We start from the raw sequence: 25,357 nt of genomic DNA on the forward strand, positions 1-25,357 counted from the left end.
TTTTCCTAGAACACGGTTGGGAAATTAGTTTTATCACCAGGTCTCCGTTTACTGGTGGGTCAGTAGAAGTGTACAGTTAAGGAATGGTGCCCAGCCGATCGTCTCTTCTTAGTTTCGTTTGGGCACTTGGGAACCGGTGTCCAACCTGTGTCTCCCACTTGTGCCCTACCTGATGGGCACTTGTTTTGAAGCCCTCCTGATTGTCCCCTCCAAAACTGTGCAGCCTTCTTGAATTCAATCGTTCTGATTTGATATTATATCATTTTTGCGAGGCAGGTTTCTCTCCCTCTAACCCTTGCTGGGTCAGAGGCAAGTCTTTGGCGTCATAGATCACATTTCTGTTGCGTAATATATTAGCCTGAGTCCGGTAGTCCTCGTGGCTTGTGTCTCTTTGAAGAGAAGGTGAGCCCATGTCTCTGTCTCTGTCTGGATGTACTTCTCTCTCTCTCTTTCTCTCTCTCTCTCTCTCTGTCTCTCTCTCTCTCTCTCTCTCTCTCTCTCTCTCTCTCTCTCTCTCTCTCTCTCTCTCTCTGTCTGTCTGTCTGTCTGTCTGTCTGTCTGTCTGTCTGTCTGTCTGTCTGTCTGTCTGTCTCTGTCCTCTCTCTCTCTTTCTCTGTCTGTCTGTCTGTCTGTCTGTCTGTCTGTCTGTCTCTCTCTCTCTCTCTCTCTCTCTCTCTCTCTCTCTCTCTCTCTCTCTCTCTCTCTCTCTCTCTCTCTCTCTCTCTCTCTCTCTCTCTCTCTCTCTCCCTACTCCCACTCCTTCCCTCTCTCTCTCCCTTCGTTCCTCCTGATGTTGCTGTTTACGATTCAGCTACAAGGAACACAAAGTTCCAAGTACCACAAGCTATGATGAGCCCGTAGTGAACTTACCTGGCACAGGAGAGGGGCTGTAACTTGTTCCTCCCTCCCTCCCTCCTCACCTTAATAGACTCTACGTGTCTCTTGGCATAGAGGTAGAGTCTGGAGTAGATAGCGAGCATGACGCAGCAGGGTAGGAAGAAGCTGATGAAGGAGGAGACGACGGCGTAGATCCTGCTCAGCTCCAGAGCACACTGCTGCTCCTCGTGTGCCTGTGTGTGCACACCAGAAGGAGGACTTAGCAAGACGTGGAGGAGGAGGATAAGATGGAAAGAGGAGACAGAAAGATGAAAAAGTTGTACTTAATACTGACTACAGACAAGGGAGGTGTATAGCTCTCTCAGGTGATGGGTTATGTAGATGGGCTATACTCTTCAGTAGAGGGGTATAGCCCCCATCTACTAGCCTTGTTGAGCCTGTCGTATAGAACTGAATTTGCATAGATTTCGAAAATGGTGGGAGCAGATTTGACAAGATTTGGTCTTGCTATTTTTACACAAGCGCTGAGATATGAGTAAAACTATTAATCATGTGTGACGATAATCTCCTTCAAGAGATTGAGCCTGCTCTTCCCTCCACAATTACGTCGATACAACTATATAAACTACTATGGAAGAAATGTCCAACAACGACAACAACATCTCCAAGGTTTGCCAGAGCGCAAAACGTATGCAGCCAGGAACACCTGCTCGGACTCAAACCGCCAAACTACCCGTCTTGCTGCCGGCTCCTCTGATTGGTCGCCGGTCGGGCTGCAACTGCACTCCACCCCCCATACTACTTGATGTCTGGGGCCGCCACGACCTCAGACCTCAGAATATTCCGTGCTTTCTCACAGTTAACATTTCTCCCTGCTAGACGTAAGCTTTGGCGTACGTGTACTGAGAGAGGTGATAGCTTAAAGCCAATATTCCAGCACCTTTCATTTACTTTTATATTGCACTTCTTGTTATTTTGTCTTAACGTAACTTTTCATTGTGTCATTTAATTATTCTTATTATTTTGATTGATTGATTTTATTATACGAATTTGTTTGTCCATTTTATTCATGTTTTGATTTATTTAACGTAATTAAAATTTCATTGTTAAAATTTACTTGTGTTTTGTGTGTCTTCTCCTTACCTTACCACAGACGAAGTTCCAGATTTTCTATTTTTTTTAATACTATGTGACGAGGCCATACCCCTAGCTTTGAACAGCCGAACACCAACGCGTTACCGTCACACATGTGTTTAAGTACCGGTGATGATCAGGGAATAGTGATTAAACCTGTTCTTATTCTCAGAGAATGTAACAACAACAAGGGTCTGACGGGCAGAAGTTAGTAAAATTTATATGCCCAGCGAAGGAAATTTAGCAATTATTTTTACACATCAATAATTATCTAATGTATGAGGTCCTTGTGACTGAGCACCATTCCTCCCTCTCCGTTCTATTCCAGAGAGAATATCTTCATATTCTTTCCAATATGCTACGTAATCATTGGTTGCTTATCATTTTCTCCTTAAAGCAAACTAACCTTATCTAATGCAGGAAGCCCCAGAAAGTTTAATTACGATTATTTGAACAATTCTGTTTACTTATTACGATTTTGCAAGTTGGAAAAAGTGCGCATAGTCGTTGCCCTGAGAGCCAGAAAGTGGCGTTGCCAAAAGTTCAATATAAAGCAAGTGGTGTGGAACTTTGTTTGCTTAAGACTCTTGATAGGATTTTCTCTTTCAATATCTCCAAAGGGGATTACCTCGAAAGTTTCAAAAGGTCCTTTATATTTCTAAAGAATCCCGAACCCTTTGTAGGAAAGAAGAAGTAGAATCAAAAGATGAACACAGAGGGTATCCTGGAAGCATGAGAATACAGAAAATTTCCACAAAATTTGTTACCTAGCAGTAAAATAGGTACCTGGGTGTTAGTCAGCTGTCACGGGCTGCTTCCTAGGGGTGGAGGCCTGGTCGAGGACCGGGCCGTGGGGACACTAAAAAGCCCCGAAATCATCTCAAGATAACCTCTCAAGATAACTTCCACTTAAACAAATTCTCAGCCGTTTAGCTGGAAACACTTTTTTATCTCAGCTTGGTCAGATTATCTGAGATAGACCACAATACCAAGTCACAAATCTCTCAGGATTATATATCTAGAAGATGGCGTATTCAACAAAAAAATGCATTTAGAGTCATCAGCTATAAACTACAATAATACCACTCTAGGTCATATGACCCAAACGAGGTGTGAATTGAGTTTTAACAGAGCACAGACATTATCCCACAGCCCTCGTGTCCCACTGGGATATAGAGTCTGTATCATCCCAATAAATCTGGATCATAGACTAGTGAAGCAATATGCATTCAAATATTGCACACAATTAAGACTATAATATACCATAGACCGTAGTGAATTAATAACCAAAACAGGGTGCCACAGACGAGGATTGGGTGCCACAGACGAGGACTGGGTGCCAGGGATGAGGATTGGGTGCCACAGACCAGGATGGGTTCCCACAGACGAGGACTGGGTGCCAGGGATGAGGATTGGGTGCCACAGACCAGGATGGGTTCCCACAGATGAGGACTCATTCTACCCAATAAAACACCTGAACCTGATAAACTCTACCCACTAAAACACCCGTCAAAAAGAACTTTTTCAGTATAAGAGTCGCAAATAAGAGCAACGGACTATATGGGGAAAACCTGTCGAAGCCACTACACAGTTTTAAATGTAAAAATGATAAGAAAAGCGAATGAAAAAGAGTCACTGCATTCAATAAATTATGGTCGAAAGGCGGGCCACACACACACACACACACACACACACACACACACACACACACACACACACACACACACACACACACACACACACACACACACACACACACATACAGACGTACTTTATGTTTGTCATCTTGCGACTCTGGAAGATGAAGACCCAGCATAATAGGCAGGAAAGAGACGAGAGCACTCAGTACCCAAATGGCTGCGATAGATGACGTTACGATCCGTTTGGTCATCCACCGACCGTAGCGAAGCGGGTCCTGTCGGAGGAGGAGGAGGAAGGGTACATGTAGTGGTACCTGGCTGATGTAGTGGTACCTGGCTGATGTAGTGGTACCTGGCTGATGTAGTGGTACCTTGGGGGATGTTGTGGTACCTTGGGGGATGTTGTGGTATCTTGGGGGATGTTGTGGTACCTTGGGGGATGTTGTGGTATCTTGGGGGATGTTGTGGTACCTTGGGGGATGTTGTGGTACCTGGGTGATGTTATGATATCTTGGGGGATGTTGTGGTACCTTGGGGGATGTTGTGGTATCTTGGGGGATGTTGTGGTACCTTGGGGGATGTTGTGGTACCTGGGTGATGTTATGATATCTTGGGGGATGTTGTGGTACCTTGGGGGATGTAGAAATACATGGGAAGGTGCCCAATACATGTATTTCATGGGGTACAATACATGGGAACTTGCCCAATAGATTAGAAATACATGGAAAGGTGTCCAATAGAGTAGAAATACATGGAAAGGTGCCCAATAAAGTAACAATACATGGGAACTTGCCCAATAGGGTAACAATACATAGGAAGGTCTCCAATAGGGTAGCAATACATGGGAAGGCCCTCAGTATAGTAGCTATACATAGGGAGGTGACTGGTATATGGAACATATAAAATAAATAATTACTCAAACTTTACAATTTTAATAATTATGTATTCTCATATTATATTTTATAATTAAATTCATAACATTTAACTCTTCCTTCTCCTGCTCTGTGATCCACTGATCAGAAAGACTGACAAAAAAGTAATTCTATCCAAATACACTTTGCAATTATTACATAAAAAATTATTTTAAACAAATATTTGTATTGAAAAATGGTACTGAATACATTTTTGAGTAATTATTTTATTATATTTTTAAAAACAATTACATTTTTGTTAATTACCATCTTAGGGAGAAAATAGTATTATACGAACTAAATGTAATTAAAGTATATATATATAATTTATGTTGTTTAAATAAATATAAAGTTGTTTAGACTTAAGTCTCAAGCAATATTATTATTTTAAAAGTTAACTTTCAAATCTTACTTTTTCTAACTTCTGCTAACCTAACAAAGCTTAGCCTTACCTATCAAGTTGACCAAACCACACACTAGAAAATGAAGGAACGACGACGTTTCGACTTGAGAATCGTCTAAAACGGACCGAAACGTCGTCGTCCCTTGACTTTCTAGTATGTGGTTGTCTCAACATATTTCAGCCACGTTATTGTGACTCCTCGTCAACCAACCTATCATTGCAGGCGATGAGTCACAATAACGTGGCTGAAGTATGTTGACCAGACCACACACTAGAAATTGAAGGGACGACGACGTTTCGGTCCGTCCTGGACCATTCTCAAGTCGATTGAGAATGGTCCAGGACGGACCGAAACGTCGTCGCCCCTTCAATTTCTAGTGTGTGGTCTGGTCAACCTATCATTACCAATCAGGTTAACATGAATCCCACCAACATACCTTAATATGAATATACCTATCGAGGCTAATGGCGCACAGATTCACAATGGAAGCCGTGGAACACATGACATCGAAGGCGATCCAGATGTTGCAATAATCATTACCGAAGGGCCAGTACCCCAAGAGGTCATTAACCAGGGCGAAGGTCATCACCACACAGGCGACGAAGAGGTCAGCAATGGCCAGGGATACGACGAAGAGGTTTCCAATCTTGCGCAGATTCCGGTCGGTGTACACAGCGACGCAGACCAATACGTTGCCGAAGATAGACAGGAAGATAACGAAGGATAACACGATACCTGTAGAAGGAGCAGAAGAAGGCCGTTTTCTTTAAGTGTCTGTTGTTGTTGTTTAAGATTCGCTACCTGGAACAATGAGTTCCAAGTAGCACGGGCTATGGTGAGCCCGTAGATTTAAGTGTCATATACTCATGATGAGGATTGTATGAATACGGAATTACAATTATGAAAAGATGGAACTCATAAAGCAGTGAATAAAAAATTAATCAAGAACTTGATAATTTTGTTTATTTGGAAATTTGGGGTAAATTTAGATTAAAAGAGAAGTAATATGGGCAGAAATGAGTCGACAGAGTGATTTACAGTCACTGTGTGTTTGTTTGTTTGTTTGATCCTGCAGGATCGATCTGTACCCAGCATTTTTAATCGTTTGTAGTCTAATTTATTGATTCCCGACCTATTTTCCTCTATCATATCTATTGTATCTCTCTCTCTCTCTCTCTCTCTCTCTCTCTCTCTCTCTCTCTCTCTCTCTCTCTCTCTCTCTCTCACACACACACACAGCCCCAGGATACAGCCCTTAGCAACTATCTAACTCTAAAGTTCCATTTACTGCTAAGTGAACAGGTGCATCAGATGAGAGAAACTCTCTTCATTTCTTTCTGCCTCGGCGAGAAACGAACCCGGGACCTTAGGACTACGAATCCCGAGCGCTGTCCACTGAGCCATCAGGCCCCTGTGTACTCAACGTGTGTGTGTGTGTGTTTGTGTGCGTACGTTTGGGAGTGTGGGTGTATATTCTTTTGTAAAAGAATTTTCAGGACTGAGCTTTAGATCCTATTGAAAACAATTTCAACTGTCAGTCTCCTTACGACTTCTATATTTATAATATATATATATATATATATATATATATATATATATATATATATATATATATATATATATATATATATATATATATATATATATATATATATGTATATATATATATATATCTCGTTGCACAATAATCCTTCATTGCTCCTCCTTTCCAGTTTGCTCCATACACTCTCCTTACACAGATAAAGTGTCTCCTGATAATACGTATAGGAAGGCTGAGGACCATAAGTACTTATACTGACATACAACGCAATTAGAAAGTCGAAATCGGTACTATTTGAATTTAGACAAACTGGAAAACGATTTTCTACTTATGTTGCAAAAGACAAACTAACCTAACCTAACCTTCCTAGGCTAATTCTCGCTATCTGAGGCCTAATATAGTATATATGTGTACTATACTAGGCCTAGGAATATTTAAGTTTGTTTTTTAGCTTAATTTTTTAACTCTATAATGAGAATAGTACAAAATCCTACTATCTAACTGCTTAGTACGTCAATATTTGTACTATGATGCACATGGTTACAAAAAGTACACATCTGAACTGAATGATGGGTTGCTACTGACATCTCTCTAACTCATCTTAGTGTGAATATAGCAGCGATGAGTGCATTCATTATTTGGTTACTCAAATATGGTTCTCACGTATTTAATCGGTGCTACTGAGTATTTTCTATCTCTGGATCAAGTCCCACCCCCCTCACTGTCACACCTTTCTTCTAGTTTGATTAAGTCCAGCACCTTCAAGCCGTCCTCACAGACACAGTTCGTTATCTTCTTAACTAATAGGTCGCATTTTGTACGTTCCGGTACGTTACACGTGCATCATACTATGAAAAGTGACCATCCACATATATCCGTTTTCTATGCATCGGACTCGATAGGTTAGGTAGGTTGCGGGGGGTTCATTCCTTTCTGATTAGATTAAGAGTTTGAATTTGTTTACAGAGTAGTAAATCAAGAAAACGGGCTATGAGTCTGCTAATAAATAGCGAATCAAGGGTAGACTCATGTAAAAATATTGATCATTGTTGACCAGATCACACAGTCGGTTCACAATCGACTTGAGAATGGTCCAGGACGGACCGAAACGTCGTCGTCCCTTCACTTCCTAGTGTGTGGTCTGGTCAACATACTTCAGCCACGTTATTGTGACTCATCGCCTGCAATGATCTTTTGTTTACCCTCTTGTAAGACATCATCGACTTTCACCACTTCCTCTCCCAGCTGTTGATCACAACTCTGCAATCGTAATGGACATTTGCCAGGTAGGATAGCCTCTGCTTCAAAGGTTAATGCCTCGGCTCATAAGGCGTCTCAACCCGCTATCGTAATCAAAGCGACAGGATATAAGCAACTCAAAAGGAACGTCAGGTCTCTAAGGAGTCAATATTCCTCCTTAATGGAGATTGGAAGACTTGTCTTAAGAATATTTATATACACGAATAGAATATTTATATTCTAATATTCAAGAATATTTATATATATATTTATTTTCTCGCGTTGTCAGAGGGGAGACTAAAATAGTTTTCTTTTCTTGTCGTTCAGTATTCGAGTTAATTTTTATCTTGCAATGTTGTTCCTTCTAGAGGAAAAATAATGCTATTGGCTTATTTATTAATAATAAATTATGTTTGCTTCAGGATTTCGCAAAAAACTTCCCAAACGTTTATGATTAAATTCCTAATTTAATTAAAAAAAACTAATGTTTTTTATAATTCAGAAAAGGACATTTTGGACGTATTAATTAACTCCGTGCAACACAACCCAACACCCAGCAACACAGGCAAGACAAGTAGTGAACAACACAACCCATAACAGGGAACACACACACACACACACACACACACACACACACACACACACACACACACACACACACACACACACACACACACACACACACACACACACACACACACACACACACACTGCTTCACTCAGTATAACTAAACGATATAAAACACCATAAACGTGAATCATAACATAACACAAAACAAAACTCATCATAACCTCAAGTGATATAAAACAACCTCATTAAACCCATCATAACACAACTACATCATTTACAACGAAACAACCTCCGTCTCTAGTATAAGAACAGAACCCGGATATAACAGAGATTGTATGCAATCCACAGACTGTATAGAGTCTATAAACACTGCTATATCCGGTCCCAATTTCACGCTGAATTTAATATTCATACGTTCTTTTAGCCTAATTTATTTACCGACAAATAGCAAAATTTGTAATGCAAATCAGAAATATCCATTTAGGAATTAAATTAGCATAACCACCTAAGTCCCTGAACAAATGTTACTCACTGGGGATCGTAAGAAATGGTTCGATTTTTTTCGTATAAACTTTTATGTTTAGAAGAAATTGTTCTCTTAGTAGAAACAATTTGCTTTCAGTTGAAACTGTCCAACTTTCAGTAAAATTGCTTGAATCACAATGTCACAAATATACAGAAATTACGTTGCATGGAATGTGTATATTTTCGTATTTTCCAGCCCATGTATGGAGTAAATTCTTCGTATGGACATACTCCAGATTAGACGGTTTACGAGGTAATTGGTTCCACAAATCAGCAACCCTGTTACCGAACCAGTATTTACCTAGGTCTTTCCTATATTTATCCAGATTAGACGATCCGGTATTTATCGCGAGAGCGGGGTTTCCTCAGGTCCTACGGGTCTGGTTCAGGACAAAGGGCCAAATTTAGGTCCGAAGTGCCTAGTTCAGGTCCGAAAGGGTCAAGTCTTAGGTCCAAACTGCCAAGTTCAGAACCAAAAGGTCTAGCTCAAGTCCAATGTGAATAGATCAGGGCCAGAGTCTCTAATTCAGAAGCAAAGTGTGTAGTTCAGAACCAAGAGGTCTAACTTAGGTCTAAACTTTCTACTTCAGGGACAAAGATTCTAATTTAAGAGGCAAAGTATTTAGTTCAGGGCTAAAGCATTTACTTCAGAGGCCGAAAAGTCTAGGTTTACAGTCAAAATGTTTTTTAAATGAGAAACTGTATTTTGAAAATTTAAAATTATTCTGTAAATTAGGAGTTTATATAAATATAGTTTGGGAAAATTGGGGGTAAATACAAAAATAAAATAGTATTGGAACACGATTTGTGTTTGAAAGAGACCTTGTAAACACAGTGATGAGCGGGGTTACAGTTTGGTTTGGTTGTGGGGCTTTCAGGCTTTTCAGCCTTTTTTAAAATGTTATTAAAGCACCCACACTATAACCTTTTGACCACCAACCAACAAGTTTGCTGTTGGGCTTGAGTATAATTTAATACACACTTTAATAAAGCAGACTCTCGGTATATATATACACACACATACACCGAAAAGCGGAATAAACATTTTTATGTTTTATTTTATTTATTTATATATACAAGAGTTCTTACATTCTTGTACAACCTACAAGCACAGACAGTGTTTCGGGCAAGTCCTTAATCCTAATTTTCCTCTGAATACTACCCCTCCAAATCGTTTAATAACCTGGTACCCATTTGACTGTTGGGTAAACAGGCGCTAGAGTTAAGGATTGGCTCCCGGTAACTCCTCCCAGGCCAGGATACGAACCCAGGGCATAGCGCTAGAGAAACGCCAGGAGAGTGTCTTACCACTACGCCACGGGGACTTCAATTAATTAATGAATACATTTCTTGTGTGGCGTCGGGAAGAGAGGAGGGAGAGAGAGAGAGAGAGAGAGAGAGAGAGAGAGAGAGAGAGAGAGAGAGAGAGAGAGAGAGAGACTCTCTCTCTCTCTCTCTCTCTCTCTCTCTGTTGGTGAGGGTAAAGTAAATTTTGAACATACTATTTCTAAAGTAAGGAAAGCACACGTGAATTTGTTTAAAAACTTAAAAAAAAAACATTAAAGTCAAAGTCCAGGCTGAGAAAGTAATATTTTTTTCTCTGTGGTCAAACTTTTAATTGTCGTATTAATTATTTTCTGACATTTCTTTAGTTGAATTAATGTGGTCTAGGTATACTCTCACAACGATATAATCCAACGATTCCATTTAATATATAATACACTTTCCCATTACAAAAATTATATATATATGGTCTTAATTGGCAATACAACATATGTCTGATCTTGGCGACTAATATATTTCTGGGATTTGCATTGTATATTGGAGTGAGCTTATATTCCCCAAATTTCAGTCCAAATTGATGCAAGGATTAGGTTTCACGATTGATCAGAGAATGTTACATATGTTTTGCTAAATCTACAGTCAATTTTTTAGAACATTTACATTTGTTTAGGGATGGTATAAATATGGTTTAAATGATTTCAAATGTTATCTGGATTTATGATTCGCAAAAAAAAAGTATATCTGATGATTTTCGCAATTTATCTGGCTTCTTGATTAATTGATAGGTTTCCGATCATTAAGGGTCTCGTATTAGAGATGGCTTCGTTCTCGCCTCGCAATCGGCAATCCCTGGGATCGAATCCCCAGTGGGATAGAAATAATTGGGGATATTGCCTTTTACCTAAAGCCCCTGTTCACCTACTTTCTTTCATTTGCTTTCTTGCAATGTACGTCGTGTGTGCTTTCTACCCCTTTCCCCGTGTCCGTCTTGTCTTGTCTATCTGTCTGTCTGTCTATCTATCTGTCTGTAGCATTTGCTCTTGATTTTAACATTTGGTTTCGCTCTTGATCTCTGTCTTTCACTTTTTTGTAATACTCTTTCCTCTTGCTCTTTCAAGAAATATTTTCGGTTTTAAATATAAACTTTTTTTTTACAATGTTGACTGATTGGGAACCCGTGAGAATCAAAAACAAATATTGGCAGAGAAGTGAAAACCATCAAAGATTTATAAATAAATACCTTCACTATAATATCTCAACTCAAAACCTAAATTCACATATTTTAACCATCATCATCATCATGTACTCAATAATCACTGTGTCACATGAATTAAAATGTAATGAAATTGAATGTATAATTTTTCAAATAATTCATAAAATGTTATTCAGTTAGTTAATCTAGAAAAAATAATTATATTAGTTGAGTATTTATTCTAAAATGTTATTCTAGTTTAACCAGAACTCAATATATAAACCATAAGACAGACATTATATACCTATACATCAATCATTCCTTCTGAAGATGTATTAATACACGAAAGTTCTTAAGGAAATTCCTGTTTCAATTCTTTCTCCGAGGTCTGACGCTGTCACATTTTTCATCACGTGTTAATTTTCGTGATTTACAAACTTTATATATCTAGTTAAACCCGAAACCAACTAAAAGATTCGTTCTTGTCAGTTTGTACATACTCAACAGGAGGTAAAAAAAAACTATAGAGGAATAAAACAAGTGGAGTTGTGCACCTAAAGGATTTTGCTGCTGGGTTTGGTAAACCAACGTTGTGTATTTTATTCATATCAGCCATAAAAGTGATGTTGCGAGGCCTGTCAGATACAAAAAAATTGATGCTGTGAGACTCACTTGTATAATTACTTTCAGGAATGATTGTTTTCTCAGCATTTTTGATTACATTATTTTTTGGCTAGTATATTATTCTTATGAATACTATATGCGTTTAATGGTAATTATGAGTCTGTATTTCTAATCAGTTTTCGACAGTTTATAGATTCAAGCATCCTCTCTCTCTCTCTCTCTCTCTCTCTCTCTCTCTCTCTCTCTCTCTCTCTCTCTCTCTCTCTCTCTCTCTCTCTCTCTCTCTCTCTCTCTCTCGCTCTCTCTCTCTCTCTCTCTCTCTCTCTGTCTCTCTCTCTCTGTGAGGCTGGTAGAGGCTCATCTCATCTGTCTATTGAGAGATATGTAATGGCGATGCTGCCGGACTTTGAAGAAATCCCCTCCTTTGGGTGATGTTACCTCGTCAAGCTAATACTGTAATGCCTCGTTTCAATCTGAAGTTGACGTTCTATACCTTCTTCCTTACGTCTTTTCGACGACTCTTGATCCGTTGACGTTATTCATCTTCTACCTATGTCTTATTTCTTCTCTTTGCTTCAAATATTTATTGTATATTTCTTTCCATTTCTCTATTAGTTGTTTGTGCTCCAGGTCTACCTTTTTATGTGTGTGTGTGTGTGTGTATCCGTATTTCTCTGTGTGTGTCTGTATGCATGTTTATTGGTCATTATATATGTTGCATTTTTGTTTAGTTTTCTTACCTAAATGGTGCTGATAATATATGTAGGTCATTCGCGTACTACAGCCTCAATATTCAAGCAATTAGACTACGTATTAATCAAGGCTCTGTATTCATATGTTTTTCTGTCTGTCTGACTGTCTGTCTGACTGTCTCTCTCGGTCTCGTATCAAGTCCTCATGTACCAAAACATGTTATGTGGCAATTCCATGATCAATATATCCATTAACTCCTCTCGGTAAAGACCGGGTAGTCTTTCCACCTCTCTCGTCTTTTTAAAAGAGAATTCCTTTCATGTTTTGGTATCTCGGTTAACTGCGCTACAGCCCTCGTTCTGGCGAGGAATTGGGCCTGTAATTCGAGGAAAGATGCCACAAAACCATCTACTAACACTGTAAATTGATTACAGTGATAGAGAGACATACACCAGTACTGAAAGATGCCACAAAACCAGCCACTGTAAATTGATTACAGTGAGAGAGTGACATACACCAGTACTGAAAGATGCCACAAAACCAGCCACTGTAAATTGATTACAGTGAGAGAGAGACATACACCAGTACTGAGCTCTGAAGATCAGAAGAGAAGAACTCCAGCATCTTTCAAGTCTCGCCTCGTGACCAGAATGTTAATTGACTCCGAGGGGGATATTTTGAGAGTAAAAATTTTAGTTTTAAAGGCGATACCTGACTGCGCAGATATGAATTGAAAACCCTTGTGTTTGTTACGTTATCCTTCGAGGGCCCGTTGATGAGTGGTTATGCATTTATTTGGATATTTAATTGGTTAAATAATACGGTTATTTATTTTGTATATTTTTTGTGGGGTTTAAGAGCAAATATATACACAGATATAGACGAATATTGACACTCACACACACACACTCACACACACACACACACACTCACACTCACACACACACACTCACACACACACACTCACACACACACACACACACACACACACACACACACACACACACACACTCACACACACACACACCAATTTTATATATTAATTGCTATCAGCAATCAATTATAGTTCAGGTTGCCAGATAATTGCTTCAGGGATAATCCCGGAGCTGAGCCATCCACGACCATCAGTGTACCAGTTATGCACACAATCAACCAGTCAACCAGAATATATTATATTCCCCGCATAAACTACATATTTACCAACACACACACATGAACCAGCCAATCATTAATGAGCCGGTCATCATCCAAATATTATATCAACACGCTAATAACCCATCAGGCATCCATCAGTCAACAAGAGAGTTCCTCAACCAGCTAACCAATCAAAAGGCAAGACTTTTTCCACCACCCAATCAAAAGGCAACACTTTTTCAGCCACCCAATCAGAGGGCAACTGTTACCTATTCACCGAGGCATAAACCAATCATCAAGCCATCAACGTGTGAGCAATAAATTAATCTAGTTAGGCAGATATGCAGCAAAGCCTGCATTCATATTATCAGTCAGCCAATCAAACTGGTTGGTGATGCCAGCTGACAAACAGCCAGTCAGCCAGCCAGCCAGCCAGCCAGTCAGCCAGCCAGCCAGCCAGTCAGCCAGCCAGCCAGCCAGCCAGCCAGCCAGCCAGCCAGCCAGCCTGCCAGCCAGCCAGCCAGCCAGCCAGCCAGCCAGCCAAGCAACCATCCAGCAGTTAATTATCGCGCCCAATTGACTTTACCATAGCTCAAAGACGGAAGTGATTAAACCCTTCTAGAGGGAAGTAGTGGGAAGGGGCGGGTGATAGAGGAGCGAGAGGAAGATAGATGAAAAGTAAACACGAATAGGAGAAGGAAGATTAGTAGTAGGAGAAGAGGAAAGAGGATTAGAAGAAGAAGGAGGAAGAGGAGGAACAGAAGAAGTGGAGTTGAGGAGGAGAAGAGGAAGAGGAAGTGGGAAAGAATAGGAGAATGAGAAGAGCACATAAGAATGAAGGGACCTTCTAAAGACCTATTGGCCCATGCGAGTGAGCTGCTATTTACTCCCTCTCACACTTACACACACACACACACACACACACACACACACACACACACACACACACACACACACACACATACACACACACACACACACACACACACATATATATATATATATATATATATATATATATATATATATATATATATATATATATATAACTGAAAACTCACACCCCAGAAGTGACTCGAACCCATACTCCCAGAAGCAACGCAACTGGTATGTACAAGACGCCTTAATCCACTTGACCATCACGACCGGACAAAATGAGGTGATAGCCGAGGCTATTTGAACCACCCCACCGCCGGCACTCGGATAGTAATCTTGGGCATAGCATTTTACCAAATCACCTCATTCTTTGGGGCACACGTGAGGAACACAAATGCGAACAAGCCTGAATGGTCCCCAGGACAATATGCAACTGAAAACTCACACCCCAGAAGTGACTCGAACCCATACTCCCAGAAGCAATGCAACTGGTATGTACAAGACGCCTTAATCCACTTGACCATCACGACCGGACAAAATGAGGTGATAGCCGAGGCTATTTGAACCACCCCACCGCCGGCACTCGGATAGTAATCTTGGGCATAGCATTTTACCAAATCACCTCATTCTTTGGGGCACACGTGAGGAACACAAATGCGAACAAGCCTGAATGGTCCCCAGGACAATATGCAACTGAAAACTCACACCCCAGAAGTGACTCGAACCCATACTCCCAGAAGCAACGCAACTGGTATGTACAAGACGCCTTAATCCACTTGACCATCACGACCGGACAAAATGAGGTGATAGCCGAGGCTATTTGAACCACCCCACCGCCGGCACTCGGATAGTAATCTTGGGCATAGCATTTTACCAAATCACCTCATTCTTTGGGGCACACGTGAGGAACACAAATGCGAACAAGCCTGAATGGTCCCCAGGACAATATGCAACTGAAAACTCACACCCCAGAAGTGACTCGAACCCATACTCCCAGAAGCAACGCAACTGGTATGTACAAGACGCCTTAATCCACTTGACCATCACGACCGGACAAAATGAGGTGATAGCCGAGGCTATTTGAACCACCCCACCGCCGGCACTCGGATAGTAATCTTGGGCATAGCATTTTACCAAATCACCTCATTCTTTGGGGCACACGTGAGGAACACAAATGCGAACAAGCCTGAATGGTCCCCAGGACAATATGCAACTGAAAACTCACACCCCAGAAGTGACTCGAACCCATACTCCCAGAAGCAACGCAACTGGTATGTACAAGACGCCTTAATCCACTTGACCATCACGACCGGACAAAATGAGGTGATAGCCGAGGCTATTTGAACCACCCCACCGCCGGCACTCGGATAGTAATCTTGGGCATAGCATTTTACCAAATCACCTCATTCTTTGGGGCACACGTGAGGAACACAAATGCGAACAAGCCTGAATGGTCCCCAGGACAATATGCAACTGAAAACTCACACCCCAGAAGTGACTCGAACCCATACTCCCAGAAGCAACGCAACTGGTATGTACAAGACGCCTTAATCCACTTGACCATCACGACCGGACAAAATGAGGTGATAGCCGAGGCTATTTGAACCACCCCACCGCCGGCACTCGGATAGTAATCTTGGGCATTTTACCAAATCACCTCATTCTTTGGGGCACACGTGAGGAACACAAATGCGAACAAGCCTGAATGGTCCCCAGGACAATATGCAACTGAAAACTCACACCCCAGAAGTGACTCGAACCCATACTCCCAGAAGCAACGCAACTGGTATGTACAAGACGCCTTAATCCACTTGACCATCACGACCGGACAAAATGGGGTGATAGCCGAGGCTATTTGAACCACCCCACCGCCGGCACTCGGATAGTAATCTTGGGCATAACATTTTACCAAATCACCTCATTCTTTGGGGCACACGTGAGGAACACAAATGCGAAATGGGGTGGTTCAAATAGCCTCGGCTATCACCTCATTTTGTCCGGTCGTGATGGTCAAGTGGATTAAGGCGTCTTGTACATACCAGTTGCGTTGCTTCTGGGAGTATGGGTTCGAGTCACTTCTGGGGTGTGAGTTGTCAGTTGCATATTGTCCTGGGGACCATTCAGGCTTGTTCGCATTTGTGTTCCTCACGTGTGCCCCAAAGAATGAGGTGATTTGGTAAAATGCTATGCCCAAGATTACTATCCGAGTGCCGGCGGTGGGGTGGTTCAAATAGCCTCGGCTATCACCTCATTTTGTCCGGTCGTGATGGTCAAGTGGATTAAGGCGTCTTGTACATACCAGTTGCGTTGCTTCTGGGAGTATGGGTTCGAGTCACTTCTGGGGTGTGAGTTTTCAGTTGCATATTGTCCTGGGGACCATTCAGGCTTGTTCGCATTTGTGTTCCTCACGTGTGCCCCAAAGAATGAGGTGATTTGGTAAAATGCTATGCCCAAGATTACTATCCGAGTGCCGGCGGTGGGGTGGTTCAAATAGCCTCGGCTATCACCTCATTTTGTCCGGTCGTGATGGTCAAGTGGATTAAGGCATCTTGTACATACCAGTTGCGTTGCTTCTGGGAGTATGGGTTCGAGTCACTTCTGGGGTGTGAGTTTTCAGTTGCATATTGTCCTGGGGACCATTCAGGCTTGTTCGCATATATATATATATATATATATATATATATATATATATATATATATATATATATATATATATATATATATATATGTCGTACCTAGTAGCCAGAACTCACTTCTGAGCCTACTACGCAAGGCCCGATTTGCCTAATAAGCCAAGTTTTCATGAATTAATTGCTTTTCGACTACCTAACCTACCTAACCTAACCTAACCTAACTTTTTCGGCTACTTAACCTAACCTAACCTATAAAGATAGGTTAGGTTAGGTTAGGTAGGGTTGGTTAGGTTCAGTCATATATCTACGTTAATTTTAACTCCAATAAAAAAAATTGACCTCTTACATAATGAAATGGGTTGCTTTATCATTTCATAAGAAAAAATTAGAGAAAATATATTAATTCAGGAAAACTTGGCTTATTAGGCAAATCGGGCCTTGCATTGTAGGCTGAAAAGTGAGTTCTGGCTACTAGGTACGACATATATATATATATATATATATATATATATATATATATATATATATATATATATATATATATATATATATATATATATATATATAATCTACGCTTGCAACAATCCATATATTCCACGTTAATTATGTTACCCAGTAATATATTCCATAAATTAACATCTCTATTACCAAGTTAACATTTGCTCAGCTATCTTTAAAAAAAAATAAAATATCCAATTTATACACAAAGAAATCACAATAGCGTGATATATATAAATGACAAAATCGTTGTAGCAGAGCGGGGATCGAACCAGCATCTTGGGGTAGGTGTAGTCTTAGTCTTTTCAGCCACAGTAGCGTGCTGGGTAAACAGCTTTTGTAGTATATCTTGACTGAAGAGTATGGTACGCGTTTTGGCATTCACCATGACGCTGGTTCGATCCCCGCTCTGATCCAACGATTGTATCTCATCCAGTTTGACTATTTGTGAACTTGCCAGGCAATGTCACCCTTTTTCTTCGCCTTTCAAAATTCAATTTTCAATTGAAAATTGCATTCAATGAATGCAAATTAAAGCTATCTTAATCTCTGTTTATGTTGGAGGTTTCAAATTCCTGGGATTTAATTTATTCTTCTTCTCTATGCTGACTGATTAATAAATAACATAACTGTCATTGTAACAGCTAATTGGCAGAGTATTAACATAATATTGATATACAATTTGTGTTTCGATAAAATTTTTAAAGAAGATGAAACAAATTTAGTCTGTCTACTATCCTGAGGCCTGGAGGGCCCAGTATATTAGACAAAGAGTTTGTAATTTAAATTGTTTGAACGTGAAATTGAAGTTAGAAAGTGTTAAGATTGCGATTGTTGATGTATATGGCAAATGGGAAAATGAAAATTGAACGTTGAAAAGTTAAGAGAGAGAGAGAGAACTGGTAAATTATTACGAATGAGTTGATAGGGATCTTGGAGAAGCACACTTTGAACTTTTATTTTACACTTTGAACTCTTGAACCTAAGTGCTGAGTAGGGGGGGGGGGGGGGGGGGTGGATACAGGAAACTCCAGCGAAGTTACACAGACAGATAACTGAATGATAAGAACTGCTTAGTGGAATGTGGCAAGAACAATTAATGATAAGATAAAAGTGAATATTTTTGATAAATAGCGGCCGAAATATGCAAGTGTAGACTCTTGAAAGTATTATTTAAAAAAAAATGAGGACGCTCTTTTGGAAAAAAAGTTAAGAATTATAACTGAAATACTGGTTAGCAAATCAAATGAAATTAAAAATATTTACTCGAGATAATGTTAAATGTTGAAGAACAGAACAAAAGTTGAAATTACTTTCAAACCATAAATGAATGTTGGGAGTAAAGAAAGAGATGCTAATGGGAAGACCTACAGAGAATCACGCCGACGAAGAGGTATATTGACGAATGAATTTATACTAAAAGATGGAAAGGGAAAAAATAAATCCAAATGGAATGAATTTAAGAAATGAAGTTATTTCAATTAGCTTCCAGAGCTGTCTTACCTATGATGACCTTCTGGGCGACGCTTATATCCGGCGGCTCCTGTAAAAGGAAAATATAAAAATTAATCAGATGAAAAGTCTATATATAAAATATAAATAATTAATTTTATTATCTGACTATCAGAGGAACAATTCAATACCCAGAGAAGGCAAAATATTATACCTTTAAAATTAAATAAATGCGATAATATTAAAAACAACTAATTTCCTCGAAAATTATGGAGAGCGTATTTATTGCTAAAAAAAAATGAGAAATTATGGAGATTGCGTTCAAAGTTTTCCGAAGAAAAAGATATGACATCTGAGCTGGTTCTGAAAATTTTAAATTAACTGCGAATGGAATTTCACCAAATATTCTCAATATTTTGACGGTGAAAGAATTCAAGAGACACGACATGCTTAAATAATTTACAAACGTTTATCCTAATAAAATTGTGTATTTTATTTTTTAGAGCGAATTGACGCTAGGGTTAAGGTTTAAGAATTTAATGAAATATAAAACGTGTAAAGACGATGATATTTCTAATATAAAAACGAGTATTGAAGTCTATAATATAAATAATTTTCATAATGAATTAATTAGAACATACCGAGAATTTTATCAATCGAAATTGAGTGTGCCAATCAGGTTTCTTTGATCGCTATATTTTACGAAACTCTCATTGAAAGAGTTTCTTTCACTGAGAAAGAATTATTATTATAATTTAAGTGTTTTTTTTTCCTGATACACTCAGATACTTGTCCTGAAACACTCAGATACTTCTGATACTTTTCGTTACTTCTCCTGATACCATCAGTAACGTGTCTTAAAGCACTCTGAAACATACATGACTAAATATAATTCTAAACCCTCAGCTTCAGTGCCTATTTATCAATTGAATTAAATCAAGAGATTCAACGGAATTTTTTTCAGAGGTTTTAAAACTGACCAAAAAATTATCGCGTTTAAATGTATTTATATATTCTCAATTTTTAGAACTTTGGATTATTACCTGATTCTAATAGGCCTAAAGTAAAGATTTAAATGAATATTAAAATCATACATGTTTTCTTTGTTGTGGAATGATTCTGCAGAATATTCATATTTTTCAGAGACTATTAAATTAGTTGATTGATAACTGATTTTGAAGAGAATCAATAAAATTATTTTTTGATGATGTCATTATTTGTCATTAAACTCCCATTACCAATTACACAACTTAATATACTTATTTTTTACTAAAGTTCTGCTAAAATAAATAATATACGACGATAAAAAATATGACTAAACTAAAATATTTTTTATAAATTAATATAATATTAATTTGTTTAATATTAATATAATAAAATTTGTTATAATATTAATTATAACAAATTTTATCTATGGTAGTAATAATAATTTATAAAACAATATTAATAGCAATAATTTAAATGCAATTTAAATTTACAAATTCTTTATGTTCACAAAACACAGAATATACAAAATAAGGAAAAATATTAACTTCCAGGAATTTGATTAATTTCTAATGGACATATTCGTGTGTAACCTTTTCGGAGTAACAAGCATGAATACAGCAAACCAGTCTACGGACTCACCCACCCACATTTCACTTACGCAAGTTCTCGTTCGCAGTCAGATTTTGGTGAAGAGTGTGTGTGTGTGTGTGTGTGTGTGTGTGTGTGTGTGTGTGTGTGTGTGTGTAGAACACTTGTAGAACAGTTAGTAACACACCTGAAAATCTTATTCAATATTAGACGGAATAATAATAAGTATTACACAGAGAGATCACACTAACGTGATGCATCAAATGAACAATTAAGGCAGTGTCTGGGATGCTCCCGGACGCAGGTTCGAATCCTCGTTACGGCCCTTGTGGATTTGTTTAATAATAATTATTGTTATTAATAATATTAACATTATTATTCATATTAATATTAATTCTTATTAATAGTGTTAAATTTTTTATTATCAATTCTTCTTATTATTCTTATATTATTTTTATTATTAATTCTTCTTATTATTATATTATTAATTTTATTTTTAATATCATTATTATATATTTACTAAATATTAATGAAACACTTGTTAAAGAAAAGAAATATATTAAACATTCTGAATAATAATATTTAGTGTGGTTACTTGTAATAATTTATTGGCTTTTATTTATTAATTTAACTTGGCTTTTATTAATCCAAACACAAGAAAATATGAACTCCATAAGATAACACAGATATGGGCAGTAACAGTCAAGGTATTCAATTAAGTGAGGACACAATTTATGTGATGGTTTTCCTCTTGCATTTCCACAGTGTTTCTGTCTGACTGATGGTAAAACCCTTCAACCAGTAACGAGCGACCAAGGGGGAGGAGAGAGAGAGAGAGAGAGAGAGAGAGAGAGAGAGAGAGAGAGAGAGAGAGAGAGAGAGAGAGAGAGAGAGAGAGAGAGAGAGAGAGAGAGAGAGAGAGAGAGAGAGGAGTGAATTTTCTATGCCATGTTCCCGAGAACTAAAAAAATATTTTAATTAATGTTCTTTGGCCAAAAGTTTGCTCTTAAATTGCCAAACTAAAGATCACACGAACAATGTGAATGGCTGTAATTGAATTTATACAGAATTGTCCTGAGCGCCCTCTGGAGAAACAACATTTTATCCACATAGGTACGTTCCATTATCCATCGTGGGCTTTGCTAAGCCGGCTACTTTACCATTGGACCGCTTTGAGGATGAACCGTTTTTTGAATGTGCACATGCGTAGTATGTGTACGCACGTATTTGTGCCTGCAGGATCGAACGTTCGCTCTTGGATCCCGCATTTCTAGCGGCTGTGTGTGTGTGTGTGTGTGTGTGTGTGTGAGTGTGTGTGTGTGTGTGTGTGTGTGTGTGTGTGTGTGTGTGTGTGCGTGTGTGTGTGTGTGTGTGTGTGTGTGTGTGTGTGTACTCACCTAGTTGTGCTTGCGGGGGTTGAGCGCTGGCTCTTTGGTCCCGCCTCTCAACCGTCAGTCAACAGGTAAAATGTGTGTGTGTGTGTGTGTATGTGTGTGTGTGCTGACACTCTCCAAGTGCCGAGAATTGTGACTGTTCGCCAATTAACGTGACTGATGCTCACGTTACCAATTAATACAATTGACCGGCCTGACACTGTAACCATGGTTACCATGTCCCCAACCTTCCAGGTAAACAAAGAACACCTGAGGGCGCAGTAATTGTGCCGGACCTTCCATATTAACAACACTTCTGAACTAATGTCACAGTTAAAAATAATTGCATTGGACCTTCCATAGTTTGTAACGATTCATCAGATTTAATAATGATTGTGATGAGGCTTTTAGGTTAACAACGGTTGTGATGGATCATCCAGGTTATGAGTACTGGTAACTGTGATGAACCATCCAGGCTGGCATGAGTTTGAAGTTATTTTCTGGATGGCACAGCTTTCAAGTTATTTTTAGGATTGCAAAGTTTTCTAGAAGTAATTTCCAGGATAACACAGTTTTCAGAAGTAATTTTCAGGATAACACAGTTTTTCAGAAGTTATTTTCAGGATAGCACAGTTTTCAGAAGTAATTTTCAGGAAAACACAGTTTAGAAGTAATTTCCAGGTTAGCACAGTTTTTAGAAGTAATTTTCAGGATAACACAGCTTTCAGAAGTAATTTTCAGGATAACACAGTTTTCAGAAGTAATTTTCAGATTAGCAAAGTTTTCAGAAGTAATAATCAGGATAATACAGTTTTCAGAAGTAATTTTCAGGATAACACAGTTTTCAGAAGTAATTTTCAGATTAGCAAAGTTTTCAGAAGTAATTTTCAGGATAATACAGTTTTCAGAAGTAATTTTCAGGATAACACAGTTTTGGAGATGTTACCAAGTTAGCTTAGTTCTCAAGAAATTTCCCGGTCAAGAACAATTATGAAGCAATTTCCAGAATAAGACAATTTTAAGGTCGTCTCTAGGTTAGTAATAATCATGTATAATATTCCAATTTAACAAATAATATATTTTATTCATATATTTTCTGTATCAATAAAAAACGCCATTGTGAACCACAAAGATCGCGTGATGAGAGTTTATATACACAAAACAAGAATGGTTTTATATCTAGTTTTTTTGTAGTGATATTATTCAATAGTGTATAATATAGAATGTATCAATAAAAAGTATATTATCTCACATATTTGCAAAGTTTAATTTACTATATTGATAACGAGATGCGTGACTAATCTCTCAGAGACCGATAATCACGATAACTTTTGTTAAGTTTTCAACCCTGTAACGTCATCCCCGTGACAGATTTTTTTCTGCTATACGTCTAATGTCATTTGTTTTTTCTTAACTTTTGACATGCTAATGACTCAGATGGAAATTTATTGTTTCTCTATGGCGCTTGTTTCCTTGTATTTATGTGTGGGATTATGAATGTGTTGGAATGTGCTGTAAGTGTGTGTGTAATTATCTAATTGCGATTACCTAAGTGTAGTTACAGGATGAGGGGGTACGCTCGTGGTGTTCCGTCTTCCCAGTAATCTTTGTCGTATAATGGTTTGAAACTACTGACGGTTTTGGCCTCCACCACCTTCTCACTTAGCTTGTGCCAACCGTCTATCACTCTGTTTGCATAAGAAAACTTTGTAATAGTATTTAGCTAGTTGTATTCATCTAGTTGTGCTTGCGGGGGTTGAGCTCGGCTGTTTCGGCCCGCCTCTCAACTGTCAATCAATCAACTGTTACTAACTACTATTTATTTTTTTCACACACACCAAGAGAGAGAGAGAGAGAGAGAGAGAGAGAGAGAGAGAGAGAGAGAGAGAGAGAGAGAGAGAGAGTGTGTGTGTGTGTGTGTGTGTGTGTGTGTGTGTGTGTGTGTGTGTGTGTGTGTGTGTGTGTGTGTGTGTGTGTGTGTGTGTGTGTATGTGTGTATGTGCGTCTCGGAATCTAAAATTAGATAAGTTTTTCTATACGAAATATGCCTAACAAAAACGGAAACGCCTTTCTATCTTTTTTCAGCTACAGTTGTAACGAATTATTTTCGGCATTAATTGCGAACAAGTGATATTAACGTAACCATTCGAGTCTATCGGTTCAGAACATTCGCTGCTGAGATGGGATCCAAGATTTGTTTTCTAATATGCGTTACAAATATGGTCTCAGTCATGGCAACCATTATCAAAGATTTTACCTGAAGCTGTATTTCGTCCAGGAGATTGGGTTATGAACCGTTTCATATAATTCATCACTTTTACGTAACTGAAGACGAGGGGGAGTCTCATTATGTATTCTCTTTATGGCATTTTTCCTATATTATACAACACTAATTTCAGTCTCCCGGTGATGTAATTTTTCAAGAGAAAGTGCATAAGTAATATGACTGTATAACACTTGGAAATGCCGTGAGGACAAGAGGCCGGGATTAGACGGAGGAAAGGAACACTATCACTTGAACCGTTGGGGATCGAACGCCGCCCTGCTAGAAGCCAGACTGTCGTTCTATCGCCTAGTCCAAGTGGCTGTTGGAGTGATCTTTCTAGCTTGTTATCCTTAATTTATCTCTCCTACAAAGATAAATATGATAAAATACGCTCTTCCAAAGAAATTGTTTCCATAGATTTGAAAATATTTCACGTTATCTATCTATCTCAAGTCTTTCATTGTAAGGTAAAGTATCAGGAGAAAGCGCGAAGCAAATATGACTATATAACACTTGAAAAGGATAAGACAAGGAGGTAGGATATGAGAACAGGGTAAAGGAACTGTGTCCAACTATTTGAATCATCGGAGGTCGAATACTCGACCCTACAAGATGGTCAGCCATCACTCTACCGACCGCCTCAAGTGATTGGGGGGTGTTTGTGAGCTATCATCCGTTCGTGCTTTGTCAGTCAGTCTGTCAATCACCATAATGTCACAAGCCATATGTCTTTCACATAGGTCGTGATATCTCTTAATAACATCTCCTTATGTTGTCTTAACTTGTAAGCGGAATATTTACTCCCCAAATTGTCAGATTTTTCTCTTTTCATTTCTTCTCTCTTGTCTGTATCTCCCAATTTTCGTTTCCAGTTGTATTTCCTTCATTCAGGTTTCTATCTTCTCTTCCTTCCTTCTAATGCTCTATCATGCTTCCTTGTCGCTCTTCTTGATTTT

General features: G+C 38.8%; 1 protein-coding gene across 2 annotated transcripts in view; it reads right to left on the reverse strand.

Annotated features, from left to right (window-relative positions):
• The window catches only part of LOC123750740 (dopamine receptor 1), a 388,088-nt gene that overhangs the window by 4,516 nt on the left and 358,215 nt on the right, over positions 1 to 25,357 (reverse strand). For both annotated transcript variants that reach the window (XM_069307694.1, XM_069307695.1), the window contains 4 exons: positions 19,239 to 19,278; positions 5,363 to 5,661; positions 3,743 to 3,886; positions 921 to 1,070 (listed from right to left, as the gene is read on the reverse strand). In XM_069307694.1, the coding sequence (XP_069163795.1) occupies positions 921 to 1,070; positions 3,743 to 3,886; positions 5,363 to 5,661; positions 19,239 to 19,278 (633 nt within the window). The remainder of the gene's footprint in view (positions 1 to 920; positions 1,071 to 3,742; positions 3,887 to 5,362; positions 5,662 to 19,238; positions 19,279 to 25,357) is intronic.

The sequence above is a fragment of the Procambarus clarkii genome, chromosome 60 (assembly GCF_040958095.1).
Source record: "Procambarus clarkii isolate CNS0578487 chromosome 60, FALCON_Pclarkii_2.0, whole genome shotgun sequence".
Classification (NCBI taxonomy): domain Eukaryota; kingdom Metazoa; phylum Arthropoda; class Malacostraca; order Decapoda; family Cambaridae; genus Procambarus; species Procambarus clarkii.